This window comes from Brassica napus, unplaced genomic scaffold (assembly GCF_020379485.1).
Source record: "Brassica napus cultivar Da-Ae unplaced genomic scaffold, Da-Ae ScsIHWf_627;HRSCAF=923, whole genome shotgun sequence".
In the NCBI taxonomy this organism is placed as follows: Eukaryota; Viridiplantae; Streptophyta; class Magnoliopsida; order Brassicales; family Brassicaceae; genus Brassica; species Brassica napus.
In genome coordinates, this window is record NW_026016686.1 from 1 (window position 1) to 18787 (window position 18787).

Genomic DNA, 18787 nt, shown 5'->3' on the forward strand with positions numbered 1-18787 from the left:
GTATTAATTTATATTAAACTCTCTTTTATAGTATAATGAAAATGTTTTAATTTTGTGTCAATTAATTTTAGTAAAACTTCATAAGACTCCCTAAATTGGTGGACTATCATTATAAAATCTCTATTTTCTTAAAGAAAACGAACAACAACAAGTTCCAAACCTCTTGACATTCATCATATTATAGTGGAAAGAGCAACTATGCATTAAAATAATATTTTCATATTTTTGAATTTTTCTTAAATCTATGTGTTAATCCCCCTACGAAATATTAATTTTTCGGTAAATGGTCTATATATTGAAGCCTATGATCTTTACTGTTTGTTTTATAATATTCTAAACACATTCTACATTTGTATTAATTTATATTAAACTCTATTTCATGGTACATGGGCATCGCTTTAATTATTTTGTCAATTAAATTTAGTAAAACTTCATAATAACTCCCTAAATTGGTGGACTAACCACTATAAAATGCGCTATTTTCTAGAGAATGGAGACAACAAAAGTTCCAAACCTCTTTGAACTTCATCGTATGTTAGTGAAGGATAAACTATGTATTAAAACAGTACTAATTTGGACCCGCCTCTTAGAAAGCGCGGTTTTATTTTTTGAAATTAAATACATTTTTCTTATATAAGAGATAATGTATAGGTTTGAGTACATTTAACCAGTACACTGAACCGTACCAAACTGAGAAAAAAAATCAAAATTAAGCTGAATTTCATAAATAATCGAGCATGAGAAAAATATAAACCAAAGTAGGACCAATGAATACTAAAATTTTAAATACAAATTATATACCTATTAATAACATAACTAAACCATTAAAAGTTTATACTATTAATAGAATTATATGTGGTAATGATCACATTTGATAATCTATCATATATTCATATGGATTTATTGTTAGAGCAATTAGTATAATAGATTATGAGAAAATAAATGGTTTCATTTAAATTATGTAAAGTATTATATAGTTAGGAGAATTAAGTTAAGACCCAATAATAGTTAAGTCTAATGAAATGGTCCAACAACCTTGTTTAAGTAGATTTTTTAGGAGTGATTCCCTTTTAATAGTATAGAGTTTTCATTTTTTGAATTTTTCTCAAAATCTATGTGTTAACTAACCCTTACGAAAATATTAAATTTTTCGGTAAATTTTCTATATACTGAAGCCTATGATCTTTAGTGTTTTTTTAAAACTTCTAACACATTCTACGTTTGTATTAATGTATATTAAACTCTCTTTCATGGTACTGAGCATCGTTTTAATTTTTTTGTCAATTAATTTAGTAAAACTTCATATACTTCCTAAATTGGTGGACTAAGCAATATAAAATCGTTATTCTCTAGAAATGGAGACAACAAAAGTTCCAAACCTCTTTCATCTCTTCATCATATTTATAAGAATGCAACTATTCATTAAAACAATATTTTATATTTTTGATTTTTTCTCAAAATCTATGTGTTAACAACCCCTATGAAAATATTTATTTTTTCGGTAAATGTTCTATATACTGAAGGCTATGATCTTTATGTTGTTTTAAAACTTCTAAACACATTCTACATTTGTATTAATGTATATTAAACTTTCTTTCATGGTACATGAGAATCGTTTATTTTTTGTCATTTAATTTAGTAAAACTTCATAATACTCCCTAAATTGGTGACTAACCACTATAAAATTGCTATTTTTCTAGAAAAACAGAGACAACAAAAGTTTTAAAACCTCTTTTACTGTCATCATATGTTAGTGAATGATGCAAGAATATGCATTAAAACAGTATTTTCACTTTTTTGAATTTTTTACAAAATCTATGTGTTAACCCCCTACGAAAATATTAAATTTTTCGAAAAATGCTCTTTATACTGAAGCCTATGATCTTTAGTGTTGTTTTAAATTTCTAAACACATTCTACATTTGGATTGGTGTATATTGAACTCTATTTCATGGTACATGAGAAGCGTTTAATTTTTTTGTCATTAATTTAGTAAAACTCATTATACTCTCTACTTGGTGGACTAAACCACTATAAAATCGCTATCTCTAGAAAAACGGAGACAACAAAGGTTCCAAACCTCTTTTACCTTCATCATATGTTAGTGTAGATGCAACTATGCATTAAAATATTATTTTATATTTTGAATTTTTTTCAAATTCTATGTGTTAACCCTACGAAGATATTGAGTTTTTCAGTAAATGTCTATTATATACTGAAGCTATGATCTTTAGTGTTATTTTAAAATTTATAAATAAATTCTACGTTTGTATTAATGTTTAATAAATTCTCTTTCATGGTAAAATGAACATCGTTATTAATTTTTGTCAATTAATTTAGTAAAACTACATAATATTCCCTAAATTGGTGGATTAACCAATATAAAATCGATACTTTCTAGAGAAAACGGAGACAACAAAAGTTTCAAAATTCTTTGACATTCATCATATGTTAGTGAAAGATGCACTATGCTTTAAAACAATATTTTTATATTTTTGAATTTTTTTCAAAATCTATGTGTTATATACCTCCACTATAATATATCTTACATATTACTTAATTTTACAGATAAATGAAATATCAGCATTAAACCCCATTACAAATATATCATATCAAAACATAGTTGCTAATTAATATCCAAAGTAAATGTATGTAGATATTAACATGATTTTTTTGCCATCGTCAACTAAATAAAATTAAGCAATTTCGAAGTAGTAGGTACCAATTGAAAATCGAATAATACTCTTATATAAATATCATTAATTTGGTATAGAAGAATTGATTTAGTAGACGTTGACAATTGTTTTTTTTTGAAATCGTGCAGATCAGCCAAATCGAACAGGCAAGATTCTCATAAGGCAGTTGAAAATTATATTTTATAATTTCCTCCTGATTTTCCTAAATACTACGCGTTTTGAGGAGTTATATAGTCAAAGCGTACATCTCAAGAAACAAAAAAAAAGACCCACGTTCCAAAGAGAAGAAAATGGGTGTACAACAGAAGTGCTAGAGATCGTCGATTATCTTGCCATCAACCTGGTGGTATCCAAGACATCAAGCTTGCCAAGAAGTCTTGGGTGTTTCCATGGCAATCCTGCACCGTCTTCGACGTTTCTCGCCGGTCCAACTACACGTTCGGGGTCCAGGCCATGAGTTCCGAGAAGCTCCCTTTTGTCATCCCCGCCGTTTTCACTTCATCATTCGACCATCGGTCCTCGCGTCGATGACCCTCACGCTCTCTTGTTGTACGCCATGCTTATGTCTCAGCATGATAAGCACTCGAACCACGTCAACGAGCTTGTTCCAGGGTGTTATTGAAGGAGAGACTCGTGTTCTTGTTGCCTCCAGGAAACATGGAAGAAAGTCTCAAGGTAATATACTCCCTTTTTCTAGAAATTAAATGTTTATAAAAAAACTTTGTTCCAAAAACAGTTTTAACCTTAAATAAAAACTTTTTCAAAAATACATGGTTCATGTTTCTAGAAGGTTTTTTTTTAGGGCAAATCTCCAAAATAGCACATTTCTAAGTTTATTCACAAAAATAGCACTCAAAAACTAAAATGACCAAAATACCATTTTATCTTTTGAAAAATTTAAATTTTTTTTATTTTTCAAAATTTGAAATCTTATCCCCAAAACCCACTTCTCAACTCTAAACCCTAAAACCTAAACTCTAACCATAAACCCTAAATTCTAAACCTAAACCCCACCTTTTGAGTGCTATTTGTGACTTTTGGACATTGAGTGCTAGTTTGGGGGAACAAAAACTTGATTTAGTGGTATTTTGGTTTTTTTCCTCTCTTTTTTATTCTTTAATAATGATAAATTTGAAGTTTTAATTTACTTATTAAAACACTTTTGGGGGTGAGCAATTATAGGATTAGTAATCACAAAACTATATTATTATCAAAATTCAATATATTTTTAATATGCGTAAAAACATAAAATCATATATCTTAGAAATAGTGAGAGTAAATACTAGTGTTTGAGCTTGTTAGATTAGATACGTACTAGGTTTTTTGCCGGTAACACTTTTATCACATCAAATTTTTGATTAATTGTAGGAACAAAGGAGTTCAAGAAGGAGTATTTGAGAAGGTCCAACTGAGCTAAACCAGTTTGGTCTTGTTATCTACAACGCCAATGTTAAGCAGCTCGTCGACGTGCCTGGACATGAGTATTTCTTCTCTTACTTGGGTCAGAAGACACAGATGGAAGCAGCTAACCAGCCCAGATCGATGTAGCAGAAGCAAAGATGAAAGGAGAAGTCGGTGCCAAAGAACGTACCGGACTCACCATCCAGAATGCAGCAAAGATTGACGCTGAGTCAAAGATCATCTCCCACTCAGAGGCTAGGGAGAAGGGACAAAGGAAGAGATCAAGGTGAAGAGTGAGGTCCAAGTGTTTCAGAATGAGAAGGCGGCTCTTGTTGCTCAGGCTGATGCAGCACTTGCGATTCAAAAGCTGCTTTGACCAAAAGCTCTCGTGTGGGGCTGAGGTTGAAGCTTGCCAAGGCAGTGTGCTATGAGGAAGCTGAGCTTCAAACTCAAGTTGAGAAAATGAATGCTTTGACTCGGCACAGAGAAGCTCAAAGCTGAGTTCCTTAGCAAAGCACTGTTGAATATGAGACTAAGGTAATGCATCGATTCAAAGTCTCAGATAACATAAACATTTTTAGGTTAATTTTAATTCTAAAAATCCACAATCTTAGAGGTCATGTGACATATGTATAATAAATCTCTAAAATTTAGAGTTTAAGGAGAATGTTTTAATCCGGGCTATGTCCAAAACCGACCCTAGACCTTGCTTTAATTTTCTCTCCTCTCAGATCATGACATTTTTATTGTTGTTATTATGACAGGTGCAAGAAGCAAACTGGGAGCTATACGACAAGCAAAAGAAGAGCAGAAGCTGTTTTGTACGAGAAGCAGAAGCAAGCCGAGGCGACTAAAGCTGCAGCTGATGCAGCCTTCTATGCTAAACAGAAAGATGCTGAGGGACTTGTCTCCATGGCCAATGCTCAAGGGACTTATATCAAGACTCTTTCTTGGTGCAGTTGACAACAACTACTCAGCAATGAGAGACTTCTTGATGATCAACAATGGGATTTATCAAGATATCGCCAAGACCAATGCTATGGCCATCAGGGACTTACAGCCTAAGATAAGCGTGTGGAACCAAGGTGGTGCTGGTGTTGATCAGGGATGAGTAGTGGTTTATGAAGGATATTGCTGGACTCTACAAGATGTTGCCACCTGTTCTTGATACGGTTTATGAGCAGACCGGAATGCAGCCACCGGCTTGGATTGGTACACTACGTGGTTGCTGAGTCCAGACAGTAACTTCAGGTTCACAACAACACGCGGTTGAGAGTTTCAAGAGTGTTTTCTTTTTTTTTTATTTTATGCTTTTGGATGATATCTTTTATGGTTGTGAACTTGGAAGTCAAGTCAGCGTTTGTAGATAACCTCAATTCATCTCACAATTGCAAGCCGTGACTGACAAATATGGTTTTTAATTGTTTCTTTTTCTGTTGCTCAAAAAAAAACGTGTTTCTTTTTCTTTGACTATCGAAAATTTGACTTTAATCAAAGTGCTTATTGTTGACAAAAAAAATCAAAGTGCTTATTATTTTATTTATATGTAGTATCAATTATTGAAGTTGTATATATTGAATATTGGCTAGTGGATAAAACTGCGATGGTAGGTACAATAGAATATTCTTTACTAGGATGGGCCCCGCCCTACGGGGGGATATACTTTACTTCTAATTTAGATTATTATTTTTTTTCTATGATTTTGTCGTTGGCGTTTTAGATTTGCATTTGTAAAAATGTATATGTTAATGATTTTTGTCTTTTAGAAAATTTTATGTGTGAGGAGGTATTACGTGATAAAATATGTTTTGTTTTGATTGTTTACAATAGTTGTTTGTCCAAAAAAAACAATAGTTGTTTCTATATTAATGAGAAGGTATTTTGTTGGAATTTCTAACATTTCAAGTTCTTCACCGTTCTCAGAGTTGTAGTTGGTTTTATACTTTCTTCCGCCTGGTGTCATCATCGTGACGGAGACTTGAGATCCTGAATTTCTATTATCTCTCCCATGAAAACATGTGCGTACAGTGAATAAATATAATAAGGAAGACATGACATTCCAATATTGTAATTTTTATGCTGGAGTTCGATTTATTATCTATACGAACATAAACCAGAAGAAAATATATCTAATTCATTTTCTGACTCAAAAGACAAATTATTAGAAAGAACAATAAAGATATCTAAAGAGGTAGAAAACTAAATTGCCAAATTTGAATTTGAGAATAGTAAAGAATGAACCTTGATGAGCGGGTCAAAAATGGCCAAAAGCTAAATCAAGAAACATTGTTGTAAAACTTCATATAGAGAGTTTCATATACAACTTTAAAAATTGTATTATTATTCTTTACAAAGATTCTGTGATATATATTACATAACTTTTTTCTATCTATATAAATTTTCTAATATTTTATCATTCAATTCTTATTTGTTATTATATTTTTCAAATGCAATTTTTATAAAGAAATATTTATTTTTCACTAAATTATAGATGTGTAAATTTTTTTTATTTGTTCGTACAAATCGTATCAAATATCCAAAATGAAAACATATTTTATTAGATGGTGTCAAAGCAACTTGAATTGTAAAATTGTAATCTAGGCAAATTATGAATATTAAACTCATAAATATGGATGTCCTCGCATTGAATCTTATATAAGAGAGACGAAGTTAAAAGTGTGACCAATGTCATCTTTCTACTATAAACATTGTTAGAAATTTGTGTTTGTTATTTAAACAAAAAATATAAGGTTTTAATGGCAGAATTACATTGGAATTCTTTTTTTTTATAATACCACTCAATTCAGAAACAACATGAGGCTTGAATTCGATTTCAAAATGGAATTTCAAGTCAATACTCTGAAAGTTTAAAAAAAATATCAAAAACCAACAAAGACAAAATTTAATGCATACATGGCAGCATATAATATTCCAAAATCAGCATTATTCAAATCACCATGGAGGACAAACAAAAGTTTAAGCAATTGTTAGATACATGTTAGTGACTATAACATAACAACAATGGCGATGTACAGAGAACACAAACCTAAAGGTCTAATGCCAAAATAAACAAACAACAATAACAGTGAGTTTTAACACAATCCAAAAAATATCAACTCACAGTTTTGATATAACTCAAAAGAAACTTGGTAATAATCGTAATCCTCCTCAGAAGCTGCAAGTTTCTGCTTCTTCCACTTGTAAGCAGCTTCAAGAATCTTGAGATTTGTTGTCTGCGATTCTTCTGGATATAGGTAATCAATGTATTCTTCATACCTGCCAAAGATTCCAACAAAATGTTCACATTAAGCCTTCGATCATCAAAATCGAAAGATATCAAACTTGAAAAATGATATATGAATTGCAAAATGTACTCTGTAGACCCATCTTCTCTAGTGGTTGTTTTTTTCTTCTTGGGATTCTTCGGGAGATTAGATTGTACCACACTCACATCCTCGAGATTACCAAAGTTGGTCTACATGTTAAGCCAGTCTTCCAATAGTGTAGCTCATTCTTCTTTCAACTCTGGTGCAGAGTCTTTGTAGTAGCTGTTGGCTCTCTCGAAAAGAGCTGAGCAGAAGAAAGAATATAGAGAGAAAAAAAGCAGTTAATATATATCTCAAGGTTATAATCAAAATTCATATAACATGTAGTTTTAAAACTACCTCAGGCACGTCTGATGCACTCTTTTTTAGTTCAATAGCAACTATTTCTTCTTGGTCTTCCTCTTCCTTGTCTTCTTCTTGATCCGCAGCATAAGCTTCAAACTTTGCAAAACTAACCTACACCGCCACACCTTGTAATGCTTTGTGTGGTCCTATAGTCGCTCATATAAAGCTCACGTCCTCTCTGATTCTCCTTCTGATATCTCAAAACCTATATACGTCTGCCACAAAAATAAAATAAAATTTCAATGATCCAAGCAATTCAAAGTCTGAGAAATATTTTACTTTTTTGAATCTATTGGACTGAATATTTTACCTTCCATAGCAGTTAGGGCATGTCAAGTGCTGACTGAGAGATTGCAAGCTCAAAGATAGTTCTAGCTAGTTCAGTCTCAGCAAGAGACCTCTCTAGCTCAGCGTATTTGCTCCAAGCATACCGTATTTTGCTTTCCTCTGTAAACTTCCTGCAACAATCCACCACAAAGCACATGTGCAACTCTGTTGTCCTTCACTGTACTCCACTCCACAACAGTAGCAAAACTCATGCCCACACATACAAAGAACACAAAGAGATATCTCAACATTGATATAAGAAACCACAAAGCCAAACACTATATAGATATGAAACGTTCTATGGGTGTATGTCTTACCGGCAAGTCATGGTTGCAGCCTTGAGAAATTAAAATCATTACACGACATTGCTGACACCGTCTCCGCCTCTTCTACCTAGCCAAGCGATGCAATATGATATCAGCTTGATATATTTTATGAGCCTGAAGAATCTGAAACTCTTCACTGCTCATAGATTCACGTCAAGGAACATTACGGTCCACACACGCAAACCACTCACAGAATGGACACTTCACACAACATATATTCTCTGTCTGACTACAACAGCTATTCTCTGTCTGACCACGGTCCACACACGCAAACCTTAAAGCTTGGTCAAGATCATATAAAGGATCAAGCTTTAGAACAAACCCATTTTATTGAAACGAAAAGAAAACAAAGAAAGTCTAGAACAGTTGTAAAAAGACAGTCTAGAACACACCTGCTGCTTAGATAGCTTCTTCAAAATTTTCTCCTTAATATAAAGTAGTACACAATACTTCTTCGTTTGCAGAAACATATGACCATGGAAACACAAAGTGATTAAAGCATTCATCCTTTTATCTAATCACTCGTCAAATCACAAATCAAGCACCATTCAAAATGAAATAAAAGCAATGGTTCCAGGTTCTCTTGTTGCACTAAGAACAAAACAAAATTTTCATTGAAACATCAATTTTACAAATCTAAATGTGAGTTAGAAACAAAACTCACAGAGATAGAACCTAACCCAAGAAGCGCATAAATTACAATCAGGTCGTGATCTATGGAACTGAGACATGAAGGAAACAGGTATAAGATTGACGCCTTCGGTTAAGTTTTCGTGACGCTTTGGAGATTCATCTGCAATCGAAATCAAATTTAGTCAAAGGCAAGAAACAAAAAGGTGAAGCAGGTCGAATCAGATGTCAAATAAACCATCACCTAAGAGGGATAATTTGGAGACGCATCGGTGAAGCCAGAGACGCAACGGCAGATGAGCCATATGCATATGGAGTATATATGATTCGTCGTCCATCGAAGCCTCTTCTCCTCCTCTGCTTATGAATACAGCCGTTTCCACGTTCTTCGTCGCAGCCGTAGGGTTGGATGAGACCAAGATGTTAAATTTTAATGAAACGCTGCTGTTTTCCTGTTGGACACGTGTCAAAAAACCATGAACTGAATTATCTATGTGGCATCCTACGTGGACACTCTAGGAGAGAAGGAAACCCTTCTTTATAGCCAAACCCTTGGGAAACCATGGGCTAACTGTATTTAATGGTATTAAGCTTTGTTTACTAGAGTAATCACTTAAAAATTGGACTTGTTGATTGATGGGTTGAACCGGGCCCTTGCAATAGTGCAACATATGGGCGACTCACGAAAGCCCAAATAGCAGGCTATTTTAGAGAGCTTTCACCCTAAAAAAATAGAGTTAATATCGTGTGGGCCGATGACCCACATATCAGATATTAAACTGATAAGAACAGATACTACACTTGATCTTAGCCAAAAGGCCGAGAAAGGTATGAATTGGAAGTTAGACAAGGCCTCTTATTTATACTCATCAGGATATGACCACCTTCCTTCTAGCTAAGCGATATGGGACAAAAACATAACATAGTTGTTTACTTTGCAACCGCCTATAGGCTATTCCGGACCTTTTACTTATTTCGTTTCTGTTTGCATTGATTACAGATATAAGTAAAACCCAGAAGAAACTTTGAGCTTGGCTTTTAAAATCGAAGTTCAATGAGATCTATGTGCACTGAGGAGGGTCATAGGTGATGGGTTTTAGAATGCAAGCTCTGGGAATCTGATAAGCAATAACACTGTCTCATCCTGTGCGTTTCTTTCATCATGATGCGATGTTCAAAGCAAACGTGGTTCTAGTCTGTAAATCTTCACAACATGTAATCTATGTCTTCCACTTTGATTGATGACTTTAATCAGTAAGTAGCACGGGGAGAGGTTTAGACCCACGGCTTTACGTGGAATCAGTCACAATATCTGTTTTCATCAGAAAAAAAAAGATAGTGTTGACAGTGGGATTTGAACCCACGCCCTTTCGGACCAGAACCTTAATCTGGCGCCTTAGACCAACTCGGCCATATCAACTTTGGTGTTATCTTGAAGTCGAAAATAATGTAAAAACAAAAATGAATCTATATTAGTACTACAATACTACTCAACAGGAGTTTAGTATACATCTATTGAATCTATCCCTGGATCTTTCAGGTATCTGTTGAGTTTAAGACTTGACGAGGATGGTTGTGTTAAACTAAGTGCGACTGTTAAATGGCACACACATTCAGTAAACACGACTTATCTTTTTATATAAATGCATTGTAGTATGTATCACAATATTGAAAAGTTACCAATCTCTAAAGAAAGAAAGCTACATTAGTTATAGAATTGTAAGATAACAGTAAACAGCACATAAACTTGATTAACGCTGCTGCTTTCGCAGGAATGTATGTAAAAAGGTGTCACTCCCATTTCTCATTTCTTACTTCATTATTATAAATAAGTGAAACACATCTCCTCATTGTCTCTGACTCACTGTTACGAAATAGCGTCAAGCTTTAACGCAGCAGTTGAAGCAGCTGAAGATTCCTCTCCTCGTCTGTTCCAAAGTCACATATACATGATATGTACACGTAAGATTAAGAGTGTCGTATCCCCAAAAGGGAACTATACTCTATGTCAGTTCACATGGTAGGTACAAGAAATAAAAGCCACATCTTTCTCATAAAGGGTTATGCTTTACTTTGATTGAAAGAAACCATCCATCACAACAACTATATTACTTTGATTTAAATGAACTCTCACCTTATTATCATTCTGGATGAATAAAAAATATAATCCTTACCCATATTGTATTCCTTTGATGTGATTCTCCAACAATATAAACTCAATCATACCCAATACAACTCCATATCTAATAAAACCTCAAAATCTAATTTATGAAGTTTGGTGTGGTATTAATATAATGTGTAATAAATACCATCAAGCAACTGACTATACCAAACACTGAAGGACCACAGTTACCAAATTGCCAGAACTAGCCATTTCATAATCTAACCAACCAAAGAAGTCAAGGCCCACATCAAATGAATACACATAGCTAGAGTCTACAAACACAATCATCCATTTCATAGACAAAAACTCAGTCAGAACCTAACAAAAAATGTGAAGTTTTATAGAAAAAGGTAAAACCAGAACAAACAATGTGTGACTCAAAATCTAACCATACAAAGCTACAGAGTTAGATTTCCCAACCTAACCAAATTAAAACACCCTACCTACCGGTTTCATGACAATCAATATCATCCAGATCATATACATTAACATCAAGAAAACTGAATGTTAAAATTGAAAATTAAAGTAAGAGCACATGATCAACTAACAAGAACAAACAGTGCATAACCAAAATAAGTGCTACAAAGTTAGATTCCATAACCTAACAATGGGACAAAGCATCAGAACACACAATCAGTCATTCAACTAAAGATAGTCATATAACTTAAAAAGAAGCAAGTGGTCTTACAGATGGAGGATGTCGCTGGTGGTGAGGGAACTCATTGTTGGTTATGTTGTTGTCACTGTGGACAGTTGTGAGCTTAGCCTTAGTTTTATCAACCGAAGTAGGTTGATTGTGAAATGGGTTAATGAAGTCTTGTTCATTGCCAAGACTGGCTCGAGAAGGATCTCTCTTGTGCTGTTTCCTCATCTCTCTGATCTTGGAGAAATCCATTGAGTAATCAGGAACTGGTCCTCCTTTCTGATCCCAGTCTCCAAACTGTGGTACTGATAGCCATGGCGAGTTCTTGTTCTGTCAACAAAAAATCTCCACATATTCAAGAACTTTGGTTTTGAGGTAAACAAAAGAAAACCTCCTAAGATCAATTGAGATTGCGATATTTAAGACACGCAAAACATGGTTTAACTCAACAAAGATTCATGATATCGATCTATCAGAGACTAGTTCAAAAACATAAGGGTTTAGACAAGAAAAGAGAAGATGGGTTTGAGAGATTTAAACCTCCTTTTGATCTTCCATATGATCAAAGCTGTAGAGAGAAGAGAGCCTTTCTTGTTATTTTAAAGAAGATGATATTTGGAGCAAGAAAGATGGTAAATAAAGAGAAATATATAAAGCTGATAAAGGAAGGTATGCAAAACTTTAATACAGCAAAATCACAGCGCGATTGAGTGGTAACGACTACAATGTTACACCAACATATCAAATATTTTCTTTCTGTACTTTCTTGTCGAAAAAGGTAAGCTTAAATTATCATAAGGCCATTCACTGGGACACGCACAAATTTACTTGGTCTATATTAGATTGGAAGGCTGGCAAAATAATTATCAAATCTAATCTGATATTTAAAAATATATATTAAGCAAATTAGTATCAAAACTCGATTTTTGGTGTTTCGTATTTTTTTTTCTCTTCCTAGAGAACTAGTGATTTACACATACTCCACTACTTGAAAAAAAAAATCTGATCACATGACAGAAAAGAAAAGCCACAAGTACAAAAATCAAACATTAGCCGACTATTTATCAATCTGTGTCCATTCAATAATACAAAAGTCTTGAACTAGTTTATAAATTAAGGACTTAGTTTGGTCAGATATAATCATGGAGGCGATTAACATAACTTAGTGTTTGATGTTGAATGTTGTCAGCTGATTGCATGATATATAAATATATAGATGTCGAATGTTTTTAATTGATCGCATCATATCCTTTATCTCAAAATAGTAAAATTATTCAAATTTTCTAACGTTCTGGAAATTATATAGTAATACTAATACCCTTTGAAGACAAGAAACATTGGTGGCTTAATGGCATCCACAGAGCAGCTTACGTTGTTTGGTGCTGTAGTTGGACAAGTGGCAGATCATGAGAAGTGTGAATTGTTCAAAGGAGTGATGTGAACCACAAAGAGGTAACTTCACCGGATTACGCAATACGCAGTGTTATCTTCAACCATCTTCTCTCACAACCACATACAATATTTTTCTTGTTATTTCTTTGTTGTTGTTGTGACTTTTGTATTATTGACATACTTTTGTTATCTTCTATTGAATTTATATCGATGATAATGATGTATATTTAAAATTTACTAAGAAATACTAATTTCATTCTAAAATAGAATTTAGAATAAAAAAGCTCAAACCCAACTCTATTTTATACTTTATAATAGAATAAAATATAAGTTTATTATATTTATTGAGTAATTCATTTTTTGTGTATTTATCACTCTCACCATAAAATAGAATACTATTGAAGTGTAATTTAAATCTGTTATACAGTTAATATTTTAGAGTAGAAAATAGAATTATTCTATTTAAAAAAAAATAATGAGATAGTCTTAGGATGCTAAATCTTTTTAATTATAGGTTTTGCTATATATTTTCTATTAGTTTTTTTGACAACATTAATTTTATATTTATGATAATGATATGTATATTTGGAATATATAGAAAGAAAAAGGAACAAAAGAAATACGCAAACCAAAAACAAACCACACAAAATAAATCTAATTAAACGAATACAATAAAATAAAATATCTCTTGGCTCACACAGAACCATTTAGATAGAAGAAACCTCTTATCAAACCACACTCTCTCTCTCTCGCTCGCCCAGAGAGTTTCTTCCTCTGCTCCATCTCGATTCAGTAGAGCAAGATTCTCTCCCGAGATCCAAACTTTCAATCATGGGTTTATCCACGAACCTCCACACCATCAACCTCCGCTCCACTCTCTTCCCCGGCGGCCTCCGCCCATCTCCAAACTTCATCAAAGTCTCCTCCTTTCCAACCCCTAGGCGCGAAACCTCCGCCACAATCAGATCATCCCAACTCTCCACAATCGCCCCCGTAAAAGAGCAACAAAACGACGTCGAATCACTCTTCTCCACCCCAACGTCCCAACAAGACTCCGACCGCAAACGAAACAACGGAAAAAACTCCTCCTCCGGCGTCTCCTCCGGCGTCAAGCTCGAGAACATAAGCAAAACCTACAAAGGCCTAACCGTCCTCAAAGACGTCTCCTGGGAGGTGAAGCGCGGCGAGAAAGTAGGCTTGGTCGGCGTCAACGGCGCGGGCAAAACGACGCAGCTTCGAATCATAACGGGCCAAGAGGAGCCCGACTCGGGCCACGTGATCAAGGCCCGGCCCAATATGAAAGTGGCCTTTTTGAGCCAGGAGTTCGAGGTGTCTATGAGCAGGACGGTTAAGGAGGAGTTCATGAGCGCCTTCAAGGAGGAGATGGAGGTTGCTGATAAGCTCGAGAGAGTTCAGAAGGCTATCGAGGGTTCGGTTGATGATTTGGAGCTCATGGGGAGGTTGCTTGATGAGTTTGATTTGCTGCAGAGGAGGGCTCAGGCTGTGAGTTTGGATAGTGTTGATGCTAAGATTAGTAAGCTGATGCCGGAGCTGGGGTTTGCGGCGGAGGATGCTGATAGGCTTGTGGCTTCGTTTAGTGGTGGGTGGCAGATGAGGATGTCGCTTGGGAAGATTCTGCTTCAGGTATGAGCATACATAATAGTCACACAGTGGAAGAAGGTTTATGTTTACGAGCTTGGGTAGATTGTGTGTAGGCCTGGGGCATTTTGGGTATTCGTTCGGTTCTAGAGATATAGGATCCGTTCGAATTTTGGTTCAGTTATTTCGGTTTTCGGTTGTAACAAAGTTGGGAACCGGTTAATATCCAGAATTTAGTTTCTGGTTCCGGTTTTTCGGTTTAAAAATAAGAAATTTTGGATTTTAAGAAGTAAATTTCAGTTTCTTTCGGGTTTTCGGGAAAAAAAATTTCGGAGTAAATATTTGATTGAATTCAGACTCCCAACTGGAAGCTAATGTGCATTTTGGGTATCGGTTCGGTCTATTTTGGTTTTGTATCCGTTCGGTGCATTTTGGGTATCGGTTCGGTCTATTTTGGTTTTGTTTTCTTCGGTATGGATATTTAGGAAACTTGGTTTCAGTTTGGTTATTTTGGTTTTTGGTTCGGATTGGGTGACAAAGTTGGAAACCAGCTAATATCCAAAATTTGGTTTCGGTTCCGGTTTTTCGGCTAATTCGGCTTTAAAATCAGAAATTCACATTATTCGGATTAATAAATATCAGATTTGTAGATTAAATATTCATGTATGAAATGAATGACTGAATTCAAACTCTCAACTAGAAGCTAATGCATATTGTGTGTGTTTCTATGAGTAGGATCCTGATTTGCTGCTACTCGATGAACCTACAAACCATTTGGATCTCGACACCATCGAATGGCTCGAAGGCTATTTGCAAAAGCAAGAGGTTCCCATGGTCATCATCTCACACGACAGAGCCTTCCTCGACCAGCTCTGCACCAAAATCGTCGAAACCGAGATGGGTGTCTCCAGGACATTCGAAGGCAACTACTCGCAGTACGTCATCTCCAAAGCAGAGTGGATCGAAACTCAGAACGCAGCTTGGGAGAAGCAGCAGAAAGAGATCGAATCAACTAAGGACTTAATCGCTAGGCTCGGTGCTGGTGCAAACTCTGGCCGTGCTTCCACTGCAGAAAAGGTTAGCAAGCAAAGCTGATGATCATTGCCGTGATTAGCAAGTTTGTGCTTATGTTTCCCTCTTTTTTTGGTGATAGAAACTAGAGAAGCTGCAAGAGCAGGAGCTTATAGAGAAGCCTTTCCAGAGGAAGCAGATGAAGATCAGGTTTCCGGAGCGTGGGACTAGTGGGAGATCTGTAGTCACGGTTAAGAACGTTGATTTTGGTTTTGAGGATAAGATGCTGTTCAAGAAGGCGAATCTAGCGATAGAGAGAGGAGAGAAGATTGCTATCATTGGCCCCAACGGGTGTGGCAAAAGCACGTTGCTGAAGCTTATAATGGGTTTAGAGAAGCCAACCAAAGGTGAAGTTATCCTCGGAGAGCACAATGTACTACCAAACTACTTTGAACAGAACCAGGTTTGTTTCCACTTAAACAAATAAAGATTAGGTTTGTTTGTTAGTTTCTTTCTTGACATGGTTTTGTTTTTTTTTTTTGGTTAGGCTGAGGTTCTTGATTTGGATAAGACAGTTCTTGAAACGGTTTGTGAAGCTGCGGAAGACTGGAGAAGTGATGATGTAAAAGGTCTTTTAGGACGTTGCAACTTCAAAGCTGACATGCTTGATCGGAAAGTCTCTCTTTTGAGCGGTGGCGAGAAAGCGCGTCTTGCTTTCTGTAAATTCATGGTGACGCCTTCGAATGTGCTTGTTTTAGACGAACCGACCAATCATTTGGACATTCCTTCGAAAGAGATGCTCGAGGAAGCGATAAACGAGTACCAAGGCACAGTGATTGCAGTCTCACACGACCGGTACTTCATCAAACAGATTGTTAACAGAGTGATAGAAGTTGAAGATGGTTGTTTGGAAGATTACGCAGGAGACTACAATGTAAGAAAGAGTCCCCCACATCTCTTACTTTTGTTTGAATGTTGTCTTATTGAATGTGTGGATATTCTCTCTGTTGGGGCAGTATTACTTGGAGAAGAACCTGGAAGCTAGAGCAAAGGCGGTGGAGAGAGAAGCGGAGCTAGAAGAGAAAGCACCGAAAGTGAAGGCGAAGTCAAAGATGTCAAAAGCAGAGAAAGAAGCGAGGAAGAAGCAGAAGATGCAGGCGTTTCAACAGGCGAAACAGAAGTCAAAGGCCAGCAAGAACTCCAAGAGATGGAACTGAAACACTGAAAGGAGTCTGAGAGAGATATATATTCTTATAAGAAACAGTCTTCTTTACATGTTTATTTTGTGGATTCAGTTTGTATAGTTAGTTATACTTTTTTTCAGTTTAAGGAACGATTAAGAAACTTAACTGTCTCAGATTTTGGATTAGAGGACTGATCACTACACATTATCCGGAAGGAAGAACTCTGCCAAACCGAAAAAGCTGAATTAGTCTTTTTATGTAATGTTTAAACTAATTAAACCGTCTTTTAATGTAATGTTTTAACTTTTAACTAATTAAAAGGCAGAGAGATACGCAGGAACCTTTCAAACCTAACAGTGTGTGTTTGTTCTGCTTCTCTTGATGCTAGAAACATGGCACCACTAGCAGGTGGTGTTGTTGTAGGAAGTAGTTCACAAAACAGCCGAGAAATTAAGTTACCAAACAAACCTCACATGATGAAATGTAATATTAGCGCCATACGTACGTTGATACTTTTCAAGCCCGATAAGCCTAATATTAATGGGCTTTATTCTATTTTCTCCATGTTTAAGACTTTTTATACATCATGTTTTTAATTCGTTAATTTTAAAATTGACTCATACACTTTTCTGAAAATCCCAAAAAAAATTCATTGTTTCGTTCATACTTCCAATAATTATTTGATTTCATACTACCCACTGTAGGTAGCTGCAATAAGAAATTCAACTAGATTTTGACCCGCGCTTTTAAAGCGCGGAAATGTCTTTTATTGATAATTTATTAACCCATTTTTTGTATACTAATATATTTAGACATTGACGTTCTATTTTCAGTTCAATTCCAGTTTTTTTTTGTTTTGGTTTAGTTGTGGTTTTTGATTTTTCAGTCTAAAAATATAAGAACCATTTGATTACTTATAAATTTTGGTTTAGTTCAGTTTGGCTATTTTAGTTTTTTTTGCTTGGTAACCTGGTAAAAGTTTTGATAGAATATCGAATATTTTAGATAATATTTTAAAAAGGTAAATATAATGATGGAATTATGATTAATAAAATATTAAGTTTGCACAAATATGTTGATATTTCAGGTGCATGGTATCATCTATATTGTTATTTGCGAAGTAATTTTTCGCAACTGAGCTCTCACATTAAAACTTAAAGCAGTTAATATTGTTTATACTTTTAATGAATATATATATATATAATTAAAACGAATTTCATGTTAATAATATTATATTTTATGTTATATTAGATAACTGTAAATTAATAAGAGAAAATTGTCAAAATAAAAACATATATTTTAATAAAAATAAGATAATTCTATATATATTGTGTTGCTATCTGGAAATAATATTTTCTACTATAAAAGTTAAAAAAGTAAGTAATTTTTCGCAACGGAGCTCTCACGTTAAAAGTTAAAGCGGTTAATATCGTTTATACCCTTAATGAATCTATACTATTATTTGTGAAGTAATTTTTCGCAACGGAGCTCTCACGTTAAAAGTTAAAGCGGTTAATATCGTTTATACTCTTAATGAATACTATACTATTATTTGCTAAGTAACTTTTTGCAACTGAGCTCTCACGTTAAAAGTTAAAGCGGTTAATATCGTTTATACACTTAATGTATATATAATTAAAACAAATTTCATGTTAATAATATTATATTTTATATGTTATATTAGATAACTGTAAATTAATATGATAAAATTGTCAAAATGAAAACATATATTTTTAATAAAAAT

The 18787-nt window shown here is 34.5% G+C and overlaps 2 protein-coding genes, 2 non-coding genes and 1 pseudogene across 16 annotated transcripts; 2 read left to right on the forward strand and 3 right to left on the reverse strand.

The window, feature by feature from the left end:
* Positions 1-2823: 2823 nt before the first annotated feature.
* Positions 2824-5328, forward strand: LOC125604807 (annotated as a pseudogene).
* Positions 5329-7069: 1741 nt separating this feature from the next.
* LOC106382891 lies at positions 7070-12658 on the reverse strand. 13 transcript variants are annotated; one of them, XM_048774997.1, is made up of 10 exons: positions 12398-12658; positions 11903-12187; positions 9295-10978; positions 9085-9213; positions 8813-8872; positions 8612-8694; positions 8078-8487; positions 7762-7982; positions 7471-7666; positions 7070-7372 (listed from the first exon to the last, which is right to left on the reverse strand). In XM_048774997.1, the coding sequence occupies exons 1-3, from the start codon at positions 12413-12415 to the stop codon at positions 10931-10933; spliced, it is 351 nt and encodes a 116-aa protein (XP_048630954.1). In that variant the 5' UTR covers positions 12416-12658; the 3' UTR covers positions 7070-7372; positions 7471-7666; positions 7762-7982; positions 8078-8487; positions 8612-8694; positions 8813-8872; positions 9085-9213; positions 9295-10930. The 13 variants fall into 13 exon arrangements, with proteins under 13 accessions (XP_048630954.1, XP_048630957.1, XP_048630955.1 ...); XM_048775000.1 differs by having other exon boundaries at positions 8612-8701; XM_048774998.1 differs by having other exon boundaries at positions 8078-8694.
* Positions 9687-9882, reverse strand: LOC125604814. Its single transcript, XR_007336435.1, has one exon. It is a non-coding gene; the product is annotated as a U2 spliceosomal RNA (small nuclear RNA).
* Positions 10390-10470, reverse strand: TRNAL-AAG. Its single transcript has one exon. It is a non-coding gene; the product is annotated as a tRNA-Leu (tRNA).
* Positions 12659-13877: 1219 nt separating the features above from the next.
* Positions 13878-17203, forward strand: LOC125604813 (ABC transporter F family member 5-like). Its single transcript, XM_048775011.1, has 5 exons — positions 13878-14893; positions 15584-15925; positions 16002-16322; positions 16407-16793; positions 16876-17203. The coding sequence occupies exons 1-5, from the start codon at positions 14081-14083 to the stop codon at positions 17074-17076; spliced, it is 2064 nt and encodes a 687-aa protein (XP_048630968.1). The 5' UTR covers positions 13878-14080; the 3' UTR covers positions 17077-17203.
* Positions 17204-18787: the final 1584 nt, after the last annotated feature.